General features: G+C 47.1%; 1 protein-coding gene across 5 annotated transcripts in view; it reads right to left on the bottom strand.

Moving 5' to 3' along the window:
• Positions 1-22,394, bottom strand: part of CFAP57 (cilia and flagella associated protein 57) — a 63,139-nt gene that overhangs the window by 15,495 nt on the left and 25,250 nt on the right. For 4 of the 5 annotated variants that reach the window (XM_073233766.1, XM_037002288.2, XM_073233768.1 and 1 more), the window contains 10 exons: positions 19,108-19,320; positions 17,498-17,671; positions 17,026-17,106; positions 14,846-15,007; positions 10,904-11,059; positions 9,639-9,732; positions 8,850-9,040; positions 4,984-5,157; positions 3,921-4,079; positions 1,437-1,580 (listed from right to left, as the gene is read on the bottom strand). In XM_073233766.1, coding sequence (XP_073089867.1) covers positions 1,437-1,580; positions 3,921-4,079; positions 4,984-5,157; positions 8,850-9,040; positions 9,639-9,732; positions 10,904-11,059; positions 14,846-15,007; positions 17,026-17,106; positions 17,498-17,671; positions 19,108-19,320 — 1,548 coding nt within the window. The remainder of the gene's footprint in view (positions 1-1,436; positions 1,581-3,920; positions 4,080-4,983; positions 5,158-8,849; positions 9,041-9,638; positions 9,733-10,903; positions 11,060-14,845; positions 15,008-17,025; positions 17,107-17,497; positions 17,672-19,107; positions 19,321-22,394) is intronic. The other variant, XM_037002289.2, reaches the window with a different exon arrangement.

The raw sequence follows: 22,394 nt of genomic DNA, 5'->3' as shown, positions 1-22,394 counted from the left end.
TCTCTCATCTCAGGCTGCCATTTTTGGGCTGAAGTCATTCAAGAATGGCAGGAGGCCCAGAGGAGCAATTCTGAGGTCAGCCGGGGAGCAATTCTGAGGTCAGAGGCCATACCCTCTCTGGACTCCCTTGCTCTGGACTGATCCTACCATCTGGCTCTCTTCCTGGGCCTCCTAGAACAAAGGCTTGGTTTTTCCCTGCCACAGCTCTTGGGCATCCAATCCGAGTTGGGCCACAGTGCTTTCTGACACCCTTTCACTTGTCATCCTTGCTCAGCATAATTAGAGAAAATGGAGGGGGAGCAGGAGGACACTAGGATGTGGTAGTCAAGGAAGGCCTCCTTGGAGAGGTGACATGTGAGCCTCGATGTGAAAGACACAAATCAGCCAGTCATGTGACCATCTGGGAGCTTCTGGGCAGAGGTCCCCAGATGGGAAAAGTGTGGCTTTTCTCAGAAAGGCAGGGAGAGGCTGGATCGTGCAGGGCCTTGTGGGCCTCAGTATGAGTTTGGATTTTATTCACCACTGGGGATCACTGTGGCCTCTATGCAGAAACCAGACTGGAGGCTGGAGGCAAGTCCAGATGAGAGACAACGGAGGCTTTGACCTGGAGTGAGGGCAGCAGAGGGGAAGGAGCGTTGGCTCTGAGATATCTTTTGGAAATAGACCAGATAGACATTGGTGATCAGACACTGGGAAGGCAGGAAGTCCGTTTTAGATCATCCGTGGGTCCCATGGTCGGCTGCTCTCTACCCCGTGAAGGAGGCTGGCAGGTAAACGTGTCTCATAGGGAAATGCGATGTGTAAGGGGCTGAGGGGCCAGGCGGAACACTTGCACTGCCCAGGACTCTCGGAAGCCCTTATCCAGTTGACTTTGCTTCTAATCTCTCTCTTCTCTACCTTCATCCTGTTTGCCTCCTAGAATACACACTTAATTATGCCCCTCTCCTGCTCAAGAGCCTTTGACGACTTCCTATTCCCCATCAGATGAAGTCCAAACACCGCGACTTTGCACAGGGCCCTAATCAACATTTCCACTCAGAATAAAAATGTTAAATTAGTTGCATTAGAGGGTGTGTTTTCTGGCGCCACAGGCTGGTGGCTGAGTACACATTGCCCCCTGGTGGCTGAAGGCCCAACTGCTGAGGTTTCTCTGAGGGCCAGAGCATGCCCATTAAGGTGCTGGTAGAGCCGAAGCCACCCCAAAGGCTCGTCTGCTCTCCCTGCCAGCACGCCACATCCCAAAGCATTTCATGATCATACAGCTGAACTCCCAGTTGGGCCTTCCTGTGGCATCCTCTGTGGAGTGGAGGCTGCCCCCAGCTAGGAGCGACCAGGAGCTGGGCGCACAGCTTTTTCTCATTGCCCCTAGGCCAGCCAGGACTAGCTGGGGAGGGGAGAGTGGTCCGTGAGGCCAGGTCTTGTGGATGACTTCTTACCTCCTGAATCTGTTCCTTCATCACCTTGATCTCATTCTCACGAGGTTCTATTTGCTTCTTCAGCTCCTTTATTTTGTAGTCGAGCACAAACTTAAATTTCTCTAGTTCTTGGTTTTTCTTTTTCAGATCATAGATTCGCTTCTCCTGTGGGTAAGATGAGAGAGAAGTGAGAGGGATATCAAGATGCCCTGGTATATGAAATCCCTTTAAGCGAAGAACATAAATCCTGTGACCTCCTAATTGAGGAGGCCACGGACTGCTCTCCTTGCTGGGGACAGAGGCTGGTTCCTCCACTAGGCTGCAGCACAGGCTCCTTGGCTTCTGTGCCAGGATGTCATTCATTCACTCACTCATTCATATACAGGTTACAGCCAACTGTACTTTCCAAAGCTTGGCTCTCGTCCCACACGCTCTTCTACAATGTGACTGTATATTTCTCTGTCAAGCAGTAGGATCTAATCACCATCTAGCTGGACTTATGTTTGGATTGCAACCCAAAGAATGCAGCTCAAGGGATGCTGTGTGGCTTCCCAGGCCAGCTCAGAGAAGGCCAAGCAGCTTCTACCTGGTTCTCTTATGGCACATGCTCCTGGGGAGGCCTTCTGCTGTGTAAGAAGTCCCACTACACTGAGACCTCCAGGTTGGAGAGCACATTAGGTAACCTGGTTGACAGTCCTAGCTGAGCCCAGCTTCCCATCCATCCTGGCCTAGGAGTGGGTCATGAGAATGAAGAAGCCACCCTAGATGCTGATCTGCCAGCCTCCAGCTATTTGGGTCACCCCTGACTGAGGCCCAGCAAGGCCTGAGACTTTGGAGACAAAAACAAGTGATCCCTTTGCACCATGTCCAAATGTCAGACCCACAGAATCTGAGACTATAATAAAACAGCTGTTTTTCATCACTCAGTTTTGAAGTAATTCATTGCACGGCAATAGTAACTGGAATGTAGGTCTATCCATCCATCAAAGATTTACTGAATGAGACCTTTTGCCAAGGTCTGAGATTCCAAATAGAAATAGGACACAGTCCTGGCCCTTAAGGAGAGAACACGAGCTGGGAAAGGAGATGTGTCAATCAATGTAATCCTGTACTGTGACGAGTGCTGTAAAGGAAGACAGAGGCACAGAGTGTATTGAGGGTGCTGAGAACAACTTGCTGGTTTATGGGGCATGTGAGGCATGAGGAACAAAGTAGGGGGGAAGAAAAAGGTCTTGAATATTAAAAGGGGAAAAAGGGGGTATAGAATTTATCCAAGGGGCCAGGAGTTGGCAAACTACAGCCCCCGCGTCAAATGTGACCTGTTGAAACATAGCCAAGCCCACTCATTTATGCCTTGTCTATGGCTGGTTGTACACTAAAATGGCAGAACTGAGTAGCTGTGACAGAGGCCATATTGCATGCAAAGGGTAAAAAACTACCTAGCCCTTTGCAGAGATATGTTTACCACCCCTTGCCACAGGCAATGCAGAGCTCCGAAAAAATTTTTAGTGGGAGAGTGACAGCATTACAGAGTTGGGTGGCAGGGAGCAGGGGTGATAGTGGGAAGGGAGGCCATTAGACTGGTTAGGAGGTTGTTGCAATTTTCTATGTCAGGGCCCTTAACCTCTTTCTTGTCAAACCACCACTCAGAGAATACGAACAGAGCTCTGGACTTTTCCTTAAAAAATGGCCAGTACATACACAAACACTCCCAGGCAGAAATCACATGCAGGCACTAACCCATTTCATTCTTATTAGACCCCCAGAGGGGCCCCGCTTCACAGCAGAGAAAAAGGCACAGAAGTTGTCCAAGGTCCAGTAAATGGAGCTGCCTATGTTGGAACCAGGTAACCAGCGCTGAAACCCACGTCTCAGCCCCTGAAGAATTCTGCCTGCCTAAGGCACGAGGGCAGAGAGGAGGCAGAGGAGGTCACGGAGCCTGGGTCTGCCCAGGAGTTTTGGATAGGTGGTATGCCTCACAAAATGTGATGTGTCTGTCTTCTAAGTATCTGTGAGAATGGCACCCTGAGAAGTGATGGCATTCTGGGGCATCTGTCAGGAACAGGCCAACCACCGGAGTTCCTCTCTGCCCAGGGGCACCATGCGGGCAATGGGGTGGGTATGCCACCCCCAGTCATGGGGACCGTGACCCTAGGACATCTGGAGCCATGGTGAGCAGAGCCATGCAATCACCAACTTAGGCTTTTATCCTAAGTCTGTTGCCTGTAAAGAGAGAGGGCAAGATATTTAACTACTTGGAACTCAGTTTCTTGAACTACACAACTGCGTTGCTCATGGCCCTGGGTTGTTGGAAGAAGTAATGGGATATGTTTGCAGCATTTAGACCAGTGCCAAGCATACAGCTGGCACTTCACTAACTGCTCCTCTCCCATAAGGTTAAATGAAGTGTTCCTGGAAGCCAGGGACCCTCTCTCTTGAGCTTTGTCCTCATTGCCTGGGTCCACCTAGGCTGTAGTTGAGGGAGGACAGAAGTTGAGGATTTACCTTGTCTTGAATCGTCTCATCTCTTTCCTGAATCTCCCGCTTGAGGCCCATGATGTTCTTCTCCAGGGACTTAATGACTCCTTGCAGCTTTACCTGCTCGCTCTTCAGGATTTCAACATCATTGGCTCGCTCTTCAATCTCCTTCTGCAGGCTGCTGAACTAAAACCACAGAGGGCAACAACAAGGGCCACTAAAGTCTTTGAACTCATCTCCATCCCTCCCAGCTGTCTCTAAATTTAAAGAGCTCCCCATCAGAATTTGGGGCAGGTCAGGAATTTCCCAGACCAACAGGTGATGTGGTATTCTGGCTTATCAGATCCAGCCCCACGCCCTTACGTGAGAATGAACTATCTGTATCAAGAGACTCTGGAGACCAGCTCCCCACATGGACCCAGAACTGTCCATGACCACACCAACCTTGAGAGGTTGGGATCCATGCCCCATCAAGGTCACAGAGATTGGGACCTCAAAGATGAGACTTCTTAGTCATGTCCAAGAAGGGAAGACATGATTGTCTCCTGGATTTACTAGTAGTGTGATTTCTCATAGGTAGGAATGTGAGCTTGCTTTGCATTTGGCTTTTCTTGAGACTAAATGTTTGGGGAAACTGGCAATTCTACAAGGAGCTGTGAATTGAATCCCTCCTCACTTTAACCATCAGTGGCTGCAAACATCTGTCCCAGCCTATAAACTAAGTATCCTGCATCCCAAGTCCTCCACCTGCAGAATCCAAACTGGAGCCACCCACAGCTCTGCCCCAAGAGCCTGTGGACACCTTCACGTACAGACATTCTCTGTCCCCCCACAGACCTCAGTCCATTGCTATCAGACATTTAGCTCTGGGAGTTGTGGCTGAATCCTACATGCCAATAGATGAAAGCGCAGAGAGTGGCCATCAGCGTCACAGTGACCCTCACGCCCCTGTGTGAGGAGTGGGAAGGGGAGGCCCCAGCGGTCCGTGTCAGAGCATGTGGCAAGGCTCTGCTGTGTGGGTGCTCACCCCTACTTTCCCTGCAGTAAGGCCCTTGTCGGTCCCCAGGCTGCTCAGGGAACAGTCCAATACCTTCTTCCTCATGATGCCCGTTTCTCCTTTGAGCCTCAGGTTCGATTCCTTTTCATCCTGAAGCTTTTTCTCATACTTAGTTTTGATATCTTGGATTTCCCTGTCTTCATCTTCTTCAATCTGGTTCTTGGTCTCTTCAAACTCCCGCAGCTGCTGCCTGACATCTTCCTGGGCCTGGCTCGGGGGGAGAGAAAGATAGAGAGAGAGAGGGAGAGAGGAGAGAGAGAGAGAGAGAGAGAGAGAGAGAGAGAGAGAGAGAGAGAGAGAGAGAGAGAGAGAGAGAGAGAGAGAGAGAGAGAGAGAGAGAGAGGAGAGAGAGAGAGAGAGAGAGAGAGAGAGAGAGAGAGAGAGAGAGAGAGAGAGAGAGAGAGAGAGAGAGAGAGAGAGAGAGAGAGAGAGAGAGAGTGCTCAGGAGCAAGGGGACGCAGGACAACCTTTGTGCTAACAGGGCCTGGGGTGAGATGAGCACATGAGGCCTATCATGGGGAGTGGGAGACCAAGGGGCGCTATAGGAATGGAAGCCAAGGCCATGGGTCCCTTGGCTGTCCGCTTTCTTCCTGTCTGTCCTTCTGTCCTTCTGCCTTCCTTTCTTTCCCTACCAGGTTAGGCCCCAGGCTCCATCACTTCAACCACCATCTTATCAACACCCGCATACCCTGCTCGGCCTCTGATCTTCACACTGACAACAGGCTTCCATTATCTTTCCTTCACTGAACTTGTGACAGTTATAATTTTATACTTATTTGTGAAATTACTTGATTGTTTCTTCCAGTAGATGTCTTTTCCTCAAGATGGCGACATGTCTATACACCCATCACTGAGCCCCCAGCGTATAACATACACGGGCACATAGCAGGCTTTCAGTACATATCTGACTGAGTGTGTGGATCTTTAACTGTACCCTCCTGCTCCTTAACCCTATCACCTGCCTGTCACCTCCCAAATAGTTCTCGCATCAGCCACTTCCCTTCAGCCCTCTGCCACTGCCCAGCCACTGTCATCTCTCGCCTGGACTACTGCCTCTGCCTGCCACCCAGAGGCCTCCCTCTGGCCATGCTTCCCTCCGGACTGTCCCAGCAAGGGGAGCTTTCTACATCACACACCGGGCCATGCCACCTCCAACTTAGAAGCCTTCCATGGCTCACCCTTGTCCTCAGGACAGAGCCTAGGCTCTTGAGCCAGGTCCGCAAGGCTCTGCAGGAGTTACCTCCCACCTCAAGCTCTTGCCAGAGTAAACTAACTTTGGTCCCCCACATGTGCACAGGCCTTCACACATGTTGTCCCTCTGCTCTCAGCCCTCTTCCCGTGGCCCTCTCCTGTTCTTCCCTCAGCTCTTGGCTCAGCTATCCCTTCCATGTGGGACGCCTGCACATCCCCTATCATGTTGCACTGCACTGTAACGGCCTGCCTGACAGACTCCTACCCTGGCACGGAAGCTCCTTGGTGTCAGGACTACAACTCTCTGCTCGCACTGTGAAGACCCAGCATATGCAGTACCTGGTGATGAATGAGTAAAAGTCTAGAGCCCAGATGCTGGAAAAACTGTCTCCACCTGTGGGAGTTTGTGAAGTAACTAGGGCAGGACTCCCCTTTGCTTACTGCCACCAAGTGGTGGAAATTTTACATTACACCAAATCAGTCGCTCTCAAACTGACCCTGGCCTTCTCCCAGGCTGCATGTGACAGCATGGACTGAGTGTTTTCTTTGAGGGGGTAAGACAACAAGATGGTTTAAAACTGGGCTCGATGGTGTCCTGAAAAAAGCTTCTTTACTTCTCCATCACATGTCACCAGACCCTTGCAGCCTAGAGTAGCCCTCGGGCCCCCTGCTCTTGGTCTGGTAGATGCTGCTGAAAAGTAAAAGGAGGCCAGCCAGGTGTGTAGGATGGCATGCCAGGTGGATGCTCCCTAGGCAAGTTCTGAGTTGAAATCCTATTGACTCGAAAAGGAAATGTATTAGAATCACAGTGTGAGGTCCTGTGAGGAAGGTCAGCCCTTCTCTGCTGGGGGGTAGACTCATTATCTTAAGCAGAGCTCAGATCAGTTTACCAGAGGTCAACAAACATTTCTGGACATATTGGGCCCCACACGGGTTTTGAGAATCAGTGATGGGTGAGCAACAGCCCCTATTCTTGAGAAGCTCCCTTGGAGGAAAAGCAAACGCAGGATGTCAGTGTGTCACCCCTGTGGGGAAAGGCATCTGGGGGTTCTGAGAACAAAAGGAAGGATGCTTAGCCCTGGGGGAGGGGGGCGGGGATAGGGGAGAATTCCTCAAGGAGGTGGCTCTGGTCCTGAGTCTGTTAGGGTGAGTACAAGAGGCCAAGAGGAGAGGAATCAGCCTGAGCAGAGGTCAGAGGTTGTGGGGAAACTCCCACTGCTCCACATCATTGGATGAGAGGGAGCGGATCAGGAGCAGCTGGAAATGGGGCTGGGGAGGGCACGGCCACCTCAGGGGGCTTGTGTGAGCTGTGCTGAGGCACACTGCTCACACTGTGGAATCGGTGGGAACGGAGCACCCTATGTCTGGTGCTTTGACCTCGATCTTGACTCTGCTTCGGCCACCGCTCTCAGCCATCCCTGGAATGGTGCCACCTCTGAAGTCTTAAAACACAGGCACTGCTCTCCAAGCACAGGTGATTTCTCGGTGAACCCCGGTTATGCCAGCCTAGCTCTCAACCTCACCATGTCCCCTGGTCCTATCTTGATTCCTCTGCCATCTTCCAGGCTCTTGGTTCTTTGCTGACCCCTCTCTGGCCAAGACCCCATGGCTGGTCACCAGACAACTTTGGTTTTTCTGTGGCACCAACTGAGTCAAAGCCCAGCTGTGAACTGGGGCTGCTCTGGATCTTGCTCACTCACACGCCTACTTGCTGAGCCCTGCTGTGGGAAAGCCCACAGCCTGGGGGGTGGATGCCGCCAGAATTCACGTCTCAGACCCCAGCTGGGCCCTCAGCTGCATACCTGCCGGTCCTCTTTTTGGTCACTCCCTTCCTCATTCTCTTCAAAAAGGACTCCACACCTCCTGCCTCTCCTGCCCCCTCACATACATTAAACCACCTGCCACCATGTCACACAGAAAAGGAGGACAGCTGGCTTTTCTCAGTTTTTTCCTTCATCTTGGAAAACTAGGTAATTTGGCAACCCAAACTGCTTAAAACTCAATGACTCTGGTCTGCCTGGATGCCCTGCCCTCCTGCATTTCCCCATCCCCTGTTAATTCTAACTTGTATTTTTCCTGGATCTCATTAGTTCCTACAAGCCTTCCCTGACTGCCCAGGCCTGGGCAGTGGGTGCCTTTGGCCGCATTCCCCACTAGCCTGTGCAAGCCTCTGTGAGGCTCCATCCACGTGACAGCCTCCCTCACTGACTGAGACCAGACCCTCTGCTTTATTTCTCTCGGTCACCTAGCACTCAAGCTGGTAAACCAAAAAAACACTGCGTTTGTTAAGTCAGTGGAAGAATGATTACATCTTGTAAGATGTAAGAAGTTGCTAAGGGGTTTCAGACAACCACCTTCCCCACTGTTTGGGGCCCTTGTTGCTCTACAGGTTCTATAGGCTTCTTCTAAAATGGTCTCCCCAGTTTTTAAGGTTTGCAAGTCCTGTTAGGACAGCACAGTGGGTATGACACAGTCTATCCCAAGAATTTCAGGCTCAAACACTGAGCCTCTACCAGCTCTGAGAGTCCCCCGGTCTCCAGGGAAACAGATACATACATGTGTAAAACAAGGGCAGGGAAACACATGTAGAGAGGAAGGAGTGTAAGGAAGAGGAGGTCAGGCTTCCCGAAGCCCTTTGGGTGGTTCACAGGCCAGGCCCACAGGATGGCACTGCGAGGGGGATGCACAGCGTGGCTTCCTGAGAGTACCTCTTCCAGGAAGGTGGTTTTCTCCTGCAATTTGGCCTCATAAAACTCGGTCAGCTCCTCTAGGGCCTGGCTCTTGGTCTCATCATTATCCCGAAGTTGTTTTTCGTACTCCTCCTGCATCCTCTGGGACTTGAGCTGCAATTCCTGATACTTCTCATATTCTAGAAGCAACTTTTGGTTGTTGCAACTTTCTGTAGCGAAGCAAGGAAGTTTAGTTCAGGTGGGACAGTAGCACCAATCCCGGGGACACCCCGGAGCCTTGGAGCCTTTTCCACCCCCTTCTAGCACCAACTAGAGCACCTGCTTCCAAGGCCAAGATTCAAGTGCCTGCCCACTGAACTCACCAGCCCCTGACTCCACTGTCTCATCAGGCAGCCGAACTCTCTCCCTTCTAGGAAGAAAGGTTTCCAGGAAGGCGAAGAGGGGTGCTTGGGGGTTCAGGGCCAAAAAGAATGTCCCGAATGTGCAAAATAGGTACCAGTGCCCCCATTTTACAGGAGAGTAAACTGAGGCTTGGTGAGGCTAGCTGACTCCCTAGAGCACCCAGTAAGGATGTAGTGAGTCTGGGACCCACAGCAGTCTACAGGGCTCCAAACTGCACTTTCCTGTACCTCCTACTGGCACGCAGTAGGCATTGAATTTGTGATTCATGAATGAGTAAATACAAGGAGTAAAAACCATAGTGAGTTTCACGAATAAATGCAGCCTGTTTATAGATAAAGCCGCATCACTGGGACTTCGGTTGCGTCTCGGACTTTTGACCCTAAGCAACCATCCAGGTGGACTCACCCAGGTCCTGCAGTTCCTGGCTTTGTTTGTCCAGCAGGTCTTCAATGTGTTCACGATGCAGTACATCTTGCTTTTCTTTTTCTGTTTTTAAAACCTAAAACAGAGACAAATGTTCTCATTTCTATACATCTGCTGAAAGCACTATTATGAGAACACATTTCACAACTGACATTCTCTTTCACTCACATTTCTCCAGACCTTATTTTGCACCAAGACCAGAATTCACGTCTCAGACCCCATAGAATATTGTTATTCTATGAACAATAAGCAAGCTATCACTTTTTATTTACACTATATTCTGCTCCAAAATTCCTATACTTTCGCTATTTATATCCTTCCTATTAAATGGGCTTTGTCAGTGAGTTCAGTTTTGGAGATGTAGCAAATGGATTTTTAGGTATAAAAAGGATCATTTGAATCATCTGTTGTCCGCACACTGCTGTCAACTAAATCCTTGGATTATCCATCAATGTCTCAGCTTCTAAGGAAGTATTTTTTTTAATCAAGCAGGAAAGCTCCCTATAGGAAGGTGGGTGCCATCCCCAGGCCCTACCTTTGTACTTGGCTTACAGATGACATCAAATAAATCTTAGTTGACTAAATGAATTAAGTAATAAAATTAATAGCCGGGGCTTTTTTTTTAAACCAAACTCTCTAACCCATGGAGATAACATGAAAGAACAAAAACCCCTTGAGGAAAAAACTGGGAGTCTTGGATGAAGGGCCAAGGAGATTTGTACAGAACAAAGAAGTTATTTGGGAGAGTCCCAGACCAACTCTAACTACAGGAAGACCATTTCGGCTAATCTTATTTAGCCTACTGATAACTGGAGATCAACATTCTGCCAGTGCTTCCCTTTCTATACTTTATTTTTCTTGTTTCCTTTTCATTTTATTTTTAAATAAATTTCTCTTGAAGATAAAGGTAATAAATTCTCACTGGAGAGAATTTGGAAATTATAGCCAAATATAAAGAACAAAATTTAAATTATCCATAATCCAAACTTCCGGAGATAATCACACTATTAGCTATATTCTTAAAAATTGTTCTGTGTATTTTATCTAATTAATCTTATTCATGACAGAGTTTTATATTGTTTTTCTTTCACTTAGCACTTTGTGGTAAGCATTTCCATGTTATCAATTATGCTTTAAGATCACACATTATCATATTCTGTATTGTTTGAGCATATGCCAGTTCCATACTGAGTAAATAGGAAATTTCTTGTTATTTGTTGAGTGTCGGATCAGCCTCTCACACAGACCTGGTTTTTTGTTTTTAAGGATTCCATTTCCTGGTTGAACTTATCTGTTAGCTCTTTAATCTTCTCAGAATAGTTCATATCCTTTAGTCGAAGTTGATACTCATTCTCCATTTTTAATTCTTCCACCCGGGTCTTCAGCTCCAACATAATCTGAGCCTTTGGAAGAAGGACACCAGAATCACGAACATTCTCAGTGTGGGTGAATTGGGATATTCAAACCCGTGGCCTCAAGCACCCTGAGATCTGCAGCTCTGCCTTGCCCCCAACTCGTGTGTCTGAGCTAGAGCTTGTCGTCTGTTCTATAAGACACACGGACTAAAAGCTAGGAGACATACACGCTTCTTCCTTTACCCTCATGACGTATATTCAGGGCCAAGCGTCATGTGAATGACCCCCTCATCTCCTTCCAATATGTGGAAATGTCACCTGCTCAATGACCACACTATTTAATCCTGCTACCCCTTCTTCCCATTCCCAGCATTCATGACTCCATTACTCTACTTTGTATTGTTTTCTTAGATCTTGGCACTTTCTGATATATCTTTTTTTGTTGTTTATTGTCTTTCGTCTTCTTCCTCCATGAGAACTGAAACTCCATGAGGACTGAAATATTTGTTGCTTTTGTGCACTGATGTAGCCCAAATACCCAGAACAGTGCCCAATGCATAGTTGGCACTTGAAAAATATTTACTGAACCATGATTCCTGCCCCCATGGAACTTACAGTCTACTGAGGCAGCCAAATAAACATATCACTATGAGTTGTAACAAGTGCCCAAAGCTAATAGTTTCCCAGGAGTGTCAGCTGTTCCTCTCAATGTCTGTTAGGCCTCTTCTGGCCTGACTGTTATACTTTAATTTAGGTCCTAATTATTCCTGCCTTGTTGGTTCCTATGTCTAGTGTCTTCTCCTTCAATCCATTTTATTCACTGATACTATTTTATAGAAATACTGTGTTCCACGACAGACAGTGAGAACACAGGTGTTTGCTTCTTGCTCACCTGTGATCACCTGTGCATCCCTATCTCATCTTCTCTGGTCTCTCTCCCCTCCACCTGTGGACAACTAGAGGACAAGGAACGTGTGATGCTCATTTCTGTATTACTGGCCAGCAGGGTCCTGGCACCTGGATTCCTGGCCAGCAGACCAGCAGGGACCTGGCATGGCACATGGAAAGTACTAAGACGAGGGATGAACACAAGTTGCATGGGTAAATCAGGGGCCAAGAGTGAGGATGCTCGGTCAGGGCACTGTGTGACTTGGTGAGGGTGGGAGGCAGAGGCCGCACTGGACCATCCAGGTCACTGCAGGCCATGCTAAGATACTAGGATTTTCTCCTAGAGGGCCTCCTCAGGCCCACAGCTTACCTGATGAAGCTGACTCTGGCCTTAGAAATACCTCTTGATGAGTGTGCAGCACAGGTTAGAGAAGGACTGAAGGCAGAGGGATTAGCAGGAGGAGGACCACACAGTCTGGGCAGAGTATGGTAAGGGCCTGAATGGAGGTGGGGCAGGGGGAACAGAGTGGAATGGGAAGATTTGAGACAGAGGTTTTAGGGTGTCTGACTGGGTGTGGGGTGAAGATGAGGGGGCCTAGACCATTCACTGCACTTGGATGATTGCACTGGGCCTATCTTGCTTTATCCCAGGAGCCTAACACAGAATCAGTAACTTAACTCAGCACTAAGTAAATGTCTGTCCGATGAATAAGCAGCCCCAGGGTCTGCCCTGGATGAGTGGAATACATTTACTGCTGGGGATGATTGGTTTTGACATGTTGCATTTGAGGCACTTGCTCACATTCCTTCCTCAATCCATTCTCTGAGTTTCTGCACAGTAGTCTCTCCAAGATGCAAGTCCTATCAAGTCATTCCCTAATTTAAATCTATCAACTAGTCCTTAAGAACAATTTCTGAAGTCTAAGACATGGTGTAGAAGGCCCCTCATGGCCTCTCCCCAGCTTCTTCTCTAGCACACCCTCTCTTCTCCAGCCCCACCTAGTAGGAGCAGCTTCCCCAGAGCACCTCTCTCATCCCTCTGCACACACTCTTCCCCTGATATGCAAGACCCTCTCCTGTTTGTTCAGAAAGGCTCCATCTGAGGCTCACTTCCTTTGGCACCACGTGGCCTGGGCCAGGGCCTGTTCTCCTGAACCTCCACAGTGCCATTCCTTCATAACACCCATGACACACTTAATTCCCTTTTCATTTTACCTGTAGCTCATCCGGGCTATAAGCTAAAGGACCCTCCCTGTCTGTCTTTCTGTAATCCCAGGACTTAGTCCAGTATCTGGTGTACCACAGAACCCTCTGTAAATACAAATGGGATGAATGAATAAATGAAGACTGAGGGTAGGGATAAATCATGGCCTGAGAGATTGGTTACGTCAAATGTCACAGAATATAAAGGAAAAAAAAGCTGAGAATTCGGGGGATTGTGACTTTTATAGACAGGTGGAGGAAAAGCCAGGGAGGGAGCTGGGGAGGAACAGAGAGGCTTACAGGGAATAAAGGCATGGTCTCACTAACATGGAGAGAGAAAAAAGTTTTAGGGAGTGAGCAGAACATACACTAGTTGCTTCCAGCTTGGTTGGCAGCAGTTCTGTTAGGCCTAGCTGGGGGCTGCGGTCAAGGGTCAGCCCAGACACCTCAGGCCTTTGGTACAGCCTTGCATCTCCTATTTGGTCTTTTCTCCTACCCTCTGGGAGGAAGGGTGGAGAAAGCAGAGAGAAGAAAGAAGAGGAGGAGACATATTTGCCTGCCTATAGTAGGGCAGAGCCCAGCTCTCACAGGCTCTCCTTCATCCTTTCCTCCCACTTTGCCTTCCCTGCAGAAAGTTCCAAGGAGCTCTAGAAGGGGTCTTCCAGAAATGCCAGGGGCCTATCACCCTGCATGGGGGTTGCTTTTGCATTGTGTTCTGATGGTTTTACTTGCCTATGCCTCACTTGACTGTTAGCTTCCTGATTACAGGGCCCATGCCTATCTTTTTACACATGTCTCCCTGTGCCTAGCAAACAGTAGGTGTTCAATAAATGCATGTTAGAGTCTGGATAAACAGCAGCGAGTTCATAGCTCTGCCATCCTCTGTAAGCCTCATGAACTTACCATCCTTCTGGCTACTTCCTTAGGGAGTGTAGCACAGAGTTGTGCACGCGAAGCTCTTCAACCATGTCGAAGCTCTTCAACCATGTCTTTGCAGAATGGGTACTGTGTTAGCAGCAGGGAAGCCCTCTGGGGTAGTGATGAAGACAATGGGCTCTAGATTAAATCTGGTCCTACTACTTACTAGCTCAGTGACTTTGGACATGTCACTCAATCTCCCCACACAAACATCTGGAAACATGGGAAGAATAACCCTAACTTTTTTACAGAGATAATGTGAGATTTAAAGAGAAAAAACTTGTAAAATAATAAGCATAATGCCTGGTTCATGGCAAATCTAAAAACTGCTGGTTATTATTATTTCTCTTGTTTTATTATTAAAAGGAATGGGTTTCAGGGATGTTTTCATGTATTTCTTTTCTTTTTCTTTTCTAAAGAAGGCTCCACGAGCAGTTATTAAGTCTCACAGATACAACTGGCATATTCAGTTTGTCAGTTTACTAGCATGTGCTAAAACTGTTGGTCATACAGGAGAATTGTAAGTCATGGTTCCTCACCTCAGAGAACAGGAAGATGGAAGCTAGCTCACAGGGGGAAAGCAGAGCATAGAATAAGTCAGGAAGATCACATGGCAGAAGGACAGGTGATGTGAGAGTGAAAACATCAGGTGGCAGTGAAGAGGGGAGCATGGTGGCATGGGCAGAAAATGCAGGGAGCCCTAGGAGTCCGAGCTGGGTTCTGGGTGCAGCCAGGATGGCCAGGACTTCAAATGTCAGTTCTGGGAATTTTCACACAGTCTAGTAAGGAATTTTCATGTCCCCTTTCATTAGATCTGATTCTTACCTTCTCTTCCACGTCTGTTTTGGTAACAAGCACCTCTTCGGCAAAGCCCAGCTCCCTCTCTCGCTTGGTTCCCCGGCCATCCTTATCAAAGACCTTCCAGGTAAACAGGCAGCCGTCCTCTGCAGTGGTCAGCAGGACCTGGTCATCAAAGGTGAGCAACATCTGCGGGAAAAGATCATGGAGAGGAGGCTTTCTGAGGCCATGGACGGGTGACCAGGACTGAGCTTCTACCATGCAAGTCCTCCCTCTAGGCAACCCTGGGCACAGCCTTATGGGAAGGCAGCTCAAACCTGGGTAAGAATGAGAGAGGAGCCCTCAAGAGCTTCTGTTAATGAGTAAGAGAAGCAAGACTATGTCTACATTCCCTGTGATTTGGAATCTTAAGAGTCAGTTTTTACCTATGATGTATAAAGAACTCTCACAACTCAACAGTAAAAAACCCAAACAATTCAACCATAAAGTGGGCAAAGATATGGAGACATTTCATCAAAGGGGAATTCAGATGGCAAGTAAGCACATGAAAAGATGTTCAACATTACTAGCCATTAGGGAAAAGCAAATTAAAACTCTGATGAGATATTACTACACACTCTTAGAGCAGCTAATACAAAACAGAGTGACACCAAATATTGGCAATGACACAGAGAAAAGATCTTTCATGCGCTGCTGGTGGGAATGGAAAATAGGTTGTTATTTTCTTAAAAAAACTAACATATGCTGACCATATGATCCAGCAATAGTACTCCTGGGCATCTAACCCAGGGAAATAAAAACTCAGGTCCACACAAAAGTCTAGATATCATTATTTATAGCAGCTTTATTAGTAATAGCCAAAAACTGGGGGAAAAATCATATATCCTATAATAGGTAGATAGTTAAACTGTGGTCCCTCCATACCATGGAATGTTATTCAGTAGTAAAAAGGAGTGAAATATTGATACATGAAATAACTTGGATGGATCTTGAGGGTATTATGCTGAGTGAAGAAAGCTATTGTCAAAAGGTCACATGCTGCATGATTCCATTTATATAATATTCTCAAAATGACAGATTATAGAAATGAAAAACAAATTAGTAGTTGCTGAGGGTTAGGGATGGTGCTGGGCGAGGGCGACGGGTGTGACTATAAAGGGCAGCTCGCTGTGGTGATGGAAAAGCACTGAGTCTTGATTGCATGTGTGATCACACAAGTCTATGAGTGTTACAAATGGCACTGCCACAGACACACACCTTGTACCAATGTCAATCTTTTGGTTTGATGTCATACTTCAGTTACATTAGATGTAATCATTGGAGGATCCTGGGCTTAAAATGTCCTGTGAGTCTCTAATTATCTCAAAACAAAAGTGAAAGCATGATCAACTACGTGAACGTCTTCTCACCATCAGCATTATGTGTCAGGAATCTTAAAAATGGCAATGCTCTTTCTTTCAGGAATTCTACATCTGTCTAGGAATTTAGCCTTAGGAAATAATCAGAAATGCCCACAAAAATCCGCAGACTAGGATATTCATTAGAGTTCATAAGATCATTTAAATTGCCCAGTTGTAAGAGAAAAGCCAAATAAGTTATAGTCCATCAAATGACATCAAATTATAAAGCTACTAAAATCATGCTTTTGAGAAATATTTAGCTATGTGGAAAAATGCTTAGCATAGCATTGTTAAAAAAGCAGGCTAATAAGAGTATACATGCAATATGATCTCAACTTATTTAACACACACGTTATACATAGATAAAAGAGTGGAAGAAAATACATTAAAATATTAATGATTATATCATTGTGAGGATTTCTAGTTCTGAAAGAAATATGCATTGCTTTTATAATCAGAAAAATAAACCCACTATCCACAAAACTTAGTAAATCTGAAGAGAAGAGGGGGGACTATGTTATTGTAATTTACTTTGGACCCAAGACCCAGGCTCAGGGCAGGAATGTTCCTGCTGATAATGAAGAATCCTTTCCTAATAAGGACAGTAGCTGTAGTAAGCCATATAGAGCTTAGGACATAATTACAAATGTCAGGGTTGGTGGTGTTCAGTCTGGAATAAGAGAGGGGAGGTGGGGAGAGATACACATTTCTCAGTGCCTGTTCTTCAGGATTCCAGGTACACACAGTCACCACTTTTTTAGAAGGGAGAATGAAGGGACAATTTCCAGTGTGTATTCATGTGATTACCTCCAGGGAGGGCCTTCGTACCCTGAGGGGGAGGCAGAGACACATCTCCTGGGCTATGATCCCTGTTTGCTCAGGGCAATTCTGTGGAGGAGAAGGAGAACTGTGAGCCACCAGCAGGTAGCACTCAGGAGATGAGCACGATGGCCTGGTAGAGGGGAGCTGGGTGGGCTCCCAGCACCTCCCAAATGGCCCATTACATGCATAATATTATGGTGAACTACCTGGTACATAAATCTTTACATACGTGTCTGATTATTTCTTAGGGTAAATTCCTGAGAGTAGTTTAAACAAAAAATATTAGTAGCCAATAAATGTTTATTGGATGGATGGTTTGATGAATAAATAAGGAGAGAGAAGGAAAAAGCAGAGAGAAAAGAAGCTGGAAGGCTGAAGGGATGAAGATGGTAATGTGGAGGGTGGGCGTGGAGAAGCAACTCTGGGAAAGGGCCCTGAGGAAAGGGCCCCTTCTCACCTTGGTGATGGGACCAGCATGGGCCTGGTACTCATTGAATTCCTTCTGCAGAGGCAGAGGGTACTTCACAGCACGAATGCTTCCCATCGAGGTGCCCAGAAACATCATGCGCCCAGAATGTGAGATGACAACAGCTGTATAGACGACATCAAATGCTGACGTCTCTCGCAGGACCTAGAACACAGACAGCTCTGTTCAGGGTGAGGGGCTGAGCCCTATCCCCAGTGTCTCCATGTTATCCTCTTCCATTCCTCTAACAGCAGTATTAGGGCAAGTTCTGTATTTAAAAAATGTTTCTATTCCTTGTAGCATCTGGCATAGTGCTTAGCCCATAAAAGGCACAACCTAACTACTTCCTGGCTGCCTGATTGATGAATGATCAGTTCTAGGAGTTAGGAATAACACTAGTAGAAGGAGACCTTCAGCAGCACTTACTACATGCTAAGCACTGTTCTATGGCTTTTACATGTGTAGCTCATTCAGTCCTCACAAAAACCTCTGGAGATAGTTGCTATTGTCCCATTTTAAAGATGATGAAACAGAGTCACAGAGAGGGCAAGTAATTTGCCTCAACTCACCCACCTAGTAAGTGGTGGGCTCTAGAGTCTCTGCTCTTGAATGAGTCATCTGCTGTGCAATCATGTATCTCAAACTAAGAATGGAGTGTGGATCATAAATTTATTCAGCAAACATGTATTAAAGTCCATAAAAGCAAAACTATACTATCAGGGAACTCATTCATTCCTTCATTCATTAATCCACCCATCCATCACTCCCTTTCCCACCCACCTACCCACCAAGCAGCTATTGAATATTTGCAGTGGGCCATGCAGTGTGCTGGCTGGTAGGGACACCAAGAGGTGTGGACTGTGGTCCTGCCCTAAAGGAACTTTGTTCTGGGGCAGCACTGAAAAGCCACCCCAGAATCAGGACTAAGCTATTGGGGGCACACTGGAGAGACACCCTCCTCCAAGTTGTGTTCCACTCACAGAGAGACCTGTGTGAGAGCAGCTTGCTGAGGCATCTCTGCACTTTCCTGGGCCCCAGCACCAGGTGAGTGACAAGCAGCAAAGGAAAGCTAGAGAACCGGTGCAGACCAGCTGTCCCTGGGTCCTGCAGAAGGACACAGCCACATTTGTATGAAGTATCCTTGCTCAGTTCTTCTCTCTTCCTTTGCCTATTTGGAGCTAAGAATGGTGATTCTGGAATTTCAGAGTTTGGGGCCTTCAAATGAATATGGTGGCAAGCCTAGGTGATCACAGTAACTGTAGTTCTGATTTTCCCCCAGGAATGAAGTTGATCAAAGATAAACATGCAGTTTAGAGATGCTGCCAACCTCCAGGCCTGGAAGGTGGAAGAGAAGTTATAGACAGCAAGCAAAACAAAAATGGAAAAGGGCCCAATTTAACCCAGTCAGGTCAGGCACTGGGCAGGAGACTCCAGAAGTAGCAATGACTGAGCTGACCTGAAAGGAATGAGGAGCCAGGTTTCATCCTAGGAAGCAGGGACCCTGTTCTCACAGCCCTCTCTCCATCCCTTCTGTAAACTTGGGAGGCTGACCTCTGCAGGTCACTGCAGTGGCCCAGAGAGAGGCCCAAGGGGGGGCTCACCGAAGAATCTGCAATCTCCTTGAGGGTCTGGTCTGATCCAACAGCAAAGATAATTTTGGCATCAGGGGAGATAGTAACGCAGTTGTAGCTGCAGGACTTGATCACACATTCTGTCTCTCTCTTTCCTGAGGACAGATTCCATTCATATACAGCACCATCTGTGCCACAAGAAACCAGTTTGCTGTCATCCATATTCCACACAATGGAACGAACCTACAGGGGATGAAGACATACCTAGTTAAGAGTGGACACATACCCACAAAACAAATGTTGGCGAGGATGTGGAGAAAGGGGAACCCTCCTACACTGCTGGTGGGAATGTAAACTAGTTCAACCATTGTGGAAAGCAGTATGGAGGTTCCTCAAAAAACTAAAAATAGAAATACCATTTGACCCAGGAATTCCACTGCTAGGAATTTACCCTAAGAATGCAGCAGCCCAGTTTGAAAAAGACATATGCACTCTTATGTTTATTGCAGCACTATTTACAATAGCCAAGAAATGGAAGCAACCTAAATGTCCATCAGTAGATGAATGGATAAAGAAGATGTGGTACATACACACAATGGAATATTATTCAGCCATAAGAAGAAAACAAATCCTACCATTTTCAACAACTATGGATGAAGCTAGAGGGTATTATGCTCAGTGAAATAAGCCGGGCAAAGAACGACAAGTATCAAATGATTTCACTTGTCTGTGGAGTATAACAACAAAGAAAAAACTGAAGAAACAAAACAGCAACAGACTCACAGAACCCAAGAATGGACTAACAGTTACCAAAGGGAAAGGGACTGGGGAAGATGGGTGGGAATGGAGGGATAAGAGGGAAAAAGGGGCATTACGATTAGCCCACATAATGTAGAGGGTGGGGCACAGGGAAGGCAGTATAGCACAGAGAAGACAAATAGTGACTCTATAGCATCTTACTATGCTGATAGACAGTGACTGTAATGGGGTGTGTGTGGGGGACTTGATAATGGAGGAGTCTACTAACCATAATGTTGTTCAAGCAATTGTACATTAAGGATATATATATATAAAAAAGAGTGGGCACATACACACACACCACACATGGAAAAGGAAGTGAACTCATGTGTTCCACTAGACTGAGGCAGGATGTCCTTTGGTACATGCCCTTCAGTAACATGAAACATAGCTTCTTAAGAATGCTGACATTCTGTTTTCCAAGATGCTTGCCAAATGCTGAAGATGGAACACTCCCATTTCTTTTTCACTTTATGAATGTAAAGACCAAATCATATGGTTCCTATAATGCTGCAACCAATTATTGCTGTGTTTTTGAAAATCTTTCTATTTTGAAGTAATTGTATGTTCACAGGAAGTTGCATGAATATACAGAGAGAGGGGACTTCTGGAATGGCAGAGTAAGGACTCAGCTGACCTCTCCCCCCTAAATTAACTGTTAAAAACTGTACAATTATTTAGTCTGTGGAAACTGTCCTAAGGGCATACAGCAAATGTAGAAATGTTCATTCAAGAAAATCCATTCCATCTCAGTAAGAACAGAGTCTGTGGCATTCGAGCAGTGACCTGCTCCTTTATCCTCAGCTCCAGAAACTTTATTCCTGTGCACTCTGGGCAGGTGTGGCCAAAAGGTGGGGCTCCCCCTCCTCCCAGCTCTCAGTCTCTCGTTTCACCCTGGGAAGGGCAGACCGATGGTGTTTCTTGTCTCACCCAGAAGCTCTACTCCAGACAGGCATGGCCATAAGACCTGGTCTCCCTTCCCCGACCCCAGCCCCACTCAGTGGTGGCAGCTCTACTCCAAGTGCAGAAGGCCAGGAATCTGGGGCCCTGACTGTCCCTGCTCCAGCTTGCTCATAGGGTGGAGGTCCCACATCATGAAGGGAAAGCTGGAAACACCAGGGGCTTCCACACCCCCTCCCCTGCCAGTGTCACTTACTGAGTGGGGATATCACCCCTGGAAAAGAAGGTCCCTACCTGTAGCTCTGGTACAGTGGAGCAGGGATCCTTCCCAGGAGAAATTCAGGCCACAAGACACAGCCCTAAACTCTGTTTGAAGAGACTGACTCTATTTGGAACAGAGCATGGAGAAGTCTAGCCTATGGTCACTGACTAAAATAATGGAGATCTTGGGGGACAGCAATTTAGAGAAGGCTGGTAATTCCATGGTGTAAGTGTAATAGCAAAACAAGAATTTTAGCAGAGAGAACAAGGGAAAGAGACAACAAGAGCCCTTCTGGGATCACAGATGACACAGAGGGCTGGGACAGTGGTGCACAGGCTAAGCTGCACCCACTCAAGTGCACTCAGAGCAGAATATGGACAAAACCTGAAAGCATTTCCTACACTGCACAAGGGCCCCTTAGCACAGGCCAGAAGACCCACGGGCACAGGGCTTAGACACAACATCTGACCAAACACTAACAAAATGATGAACACCTCTGACGCAGGCATATCCCAGGGAGCCAGGCTTGGAAATAAAATCACACTGATCCCTGGCGGCCTGGACGACTGCATGCATGTCTAAGGCTGCACCCTCTCAGGAACAACCAGAGAGGGGAACTCCAAATACTAGTGTCTGGCTGAACGAGAAGCAAAAACCTGAGCCCTCTGAACCATGATAGCAGCCTCCAAGCCACACACAAATCCAACAGCAAAGGGTAAAAGTCTAACTGGCTCAGAGGTTCCAGCACAGTGTCTGACTAGTAAGTGGCTTGCCAGGGCAACTCGGAGGTAGCAGGATAAAAGACAAAAAAAGAAAAAAAAATCTGATCAGACACATCAGAGGCTACACACTCCAGGGGTAAAACAAGACTTCCTGGAATTAGTTCAACCTGGAATTAATTCAGCTAGCAACAGCAGCAAGTAGCACTCCCCTTTCCCCCTTCTCATATTTCTAACTGCTTGTCCCATAGTGAGAGCCTGGCTCCCATTATCCTCAGTGTATGTGCTTATATTCTCAATCTCCTTATAAAGAACTAACCTCCAGACCCACTGGCCACCTCTAGGTTTTTCCTTGACTCCAACCCTATCAGACACTTCGTTAGCCACCTCCTCAGCCCCACCTCTACCTCTTAATCTGCATTTTCTAATTGACCATCACTATCACATAAAAATACACTTGAAAAAAAAGTCAGCTTCTCCAGCTCTTTTATCACTTCTCAAACGGGCCCAGTGTTTCAGCCATAGATACCACAAACCACCGTCCTATTTTACACTCCCATTCCATCATCTACAATGCATCTTTCTGCCCAGAATGCTGTTTTACTCTCCAAATTCTTTCGCTGAGTTCTTCCCCTTCC

Source organism: Manis javanica, chromosome 4, assembly GCF_040802235.1.
Source record: "Manis javanica isolate MJ-LG chromosome 4, MJ_LKY, whole genome shotgun sequence".
NCBI classification, from domain to species: Eukaryota; Metazoa; Chordata; class Mammalia; order Pholidota; family Manidae; genus Manis; species Manis javanica.
The sequence above is the reverse complement of the archived record's forward strand: the minus strand, read 5'-3'. Positions and strand labels throughout refer to the sequence as shown.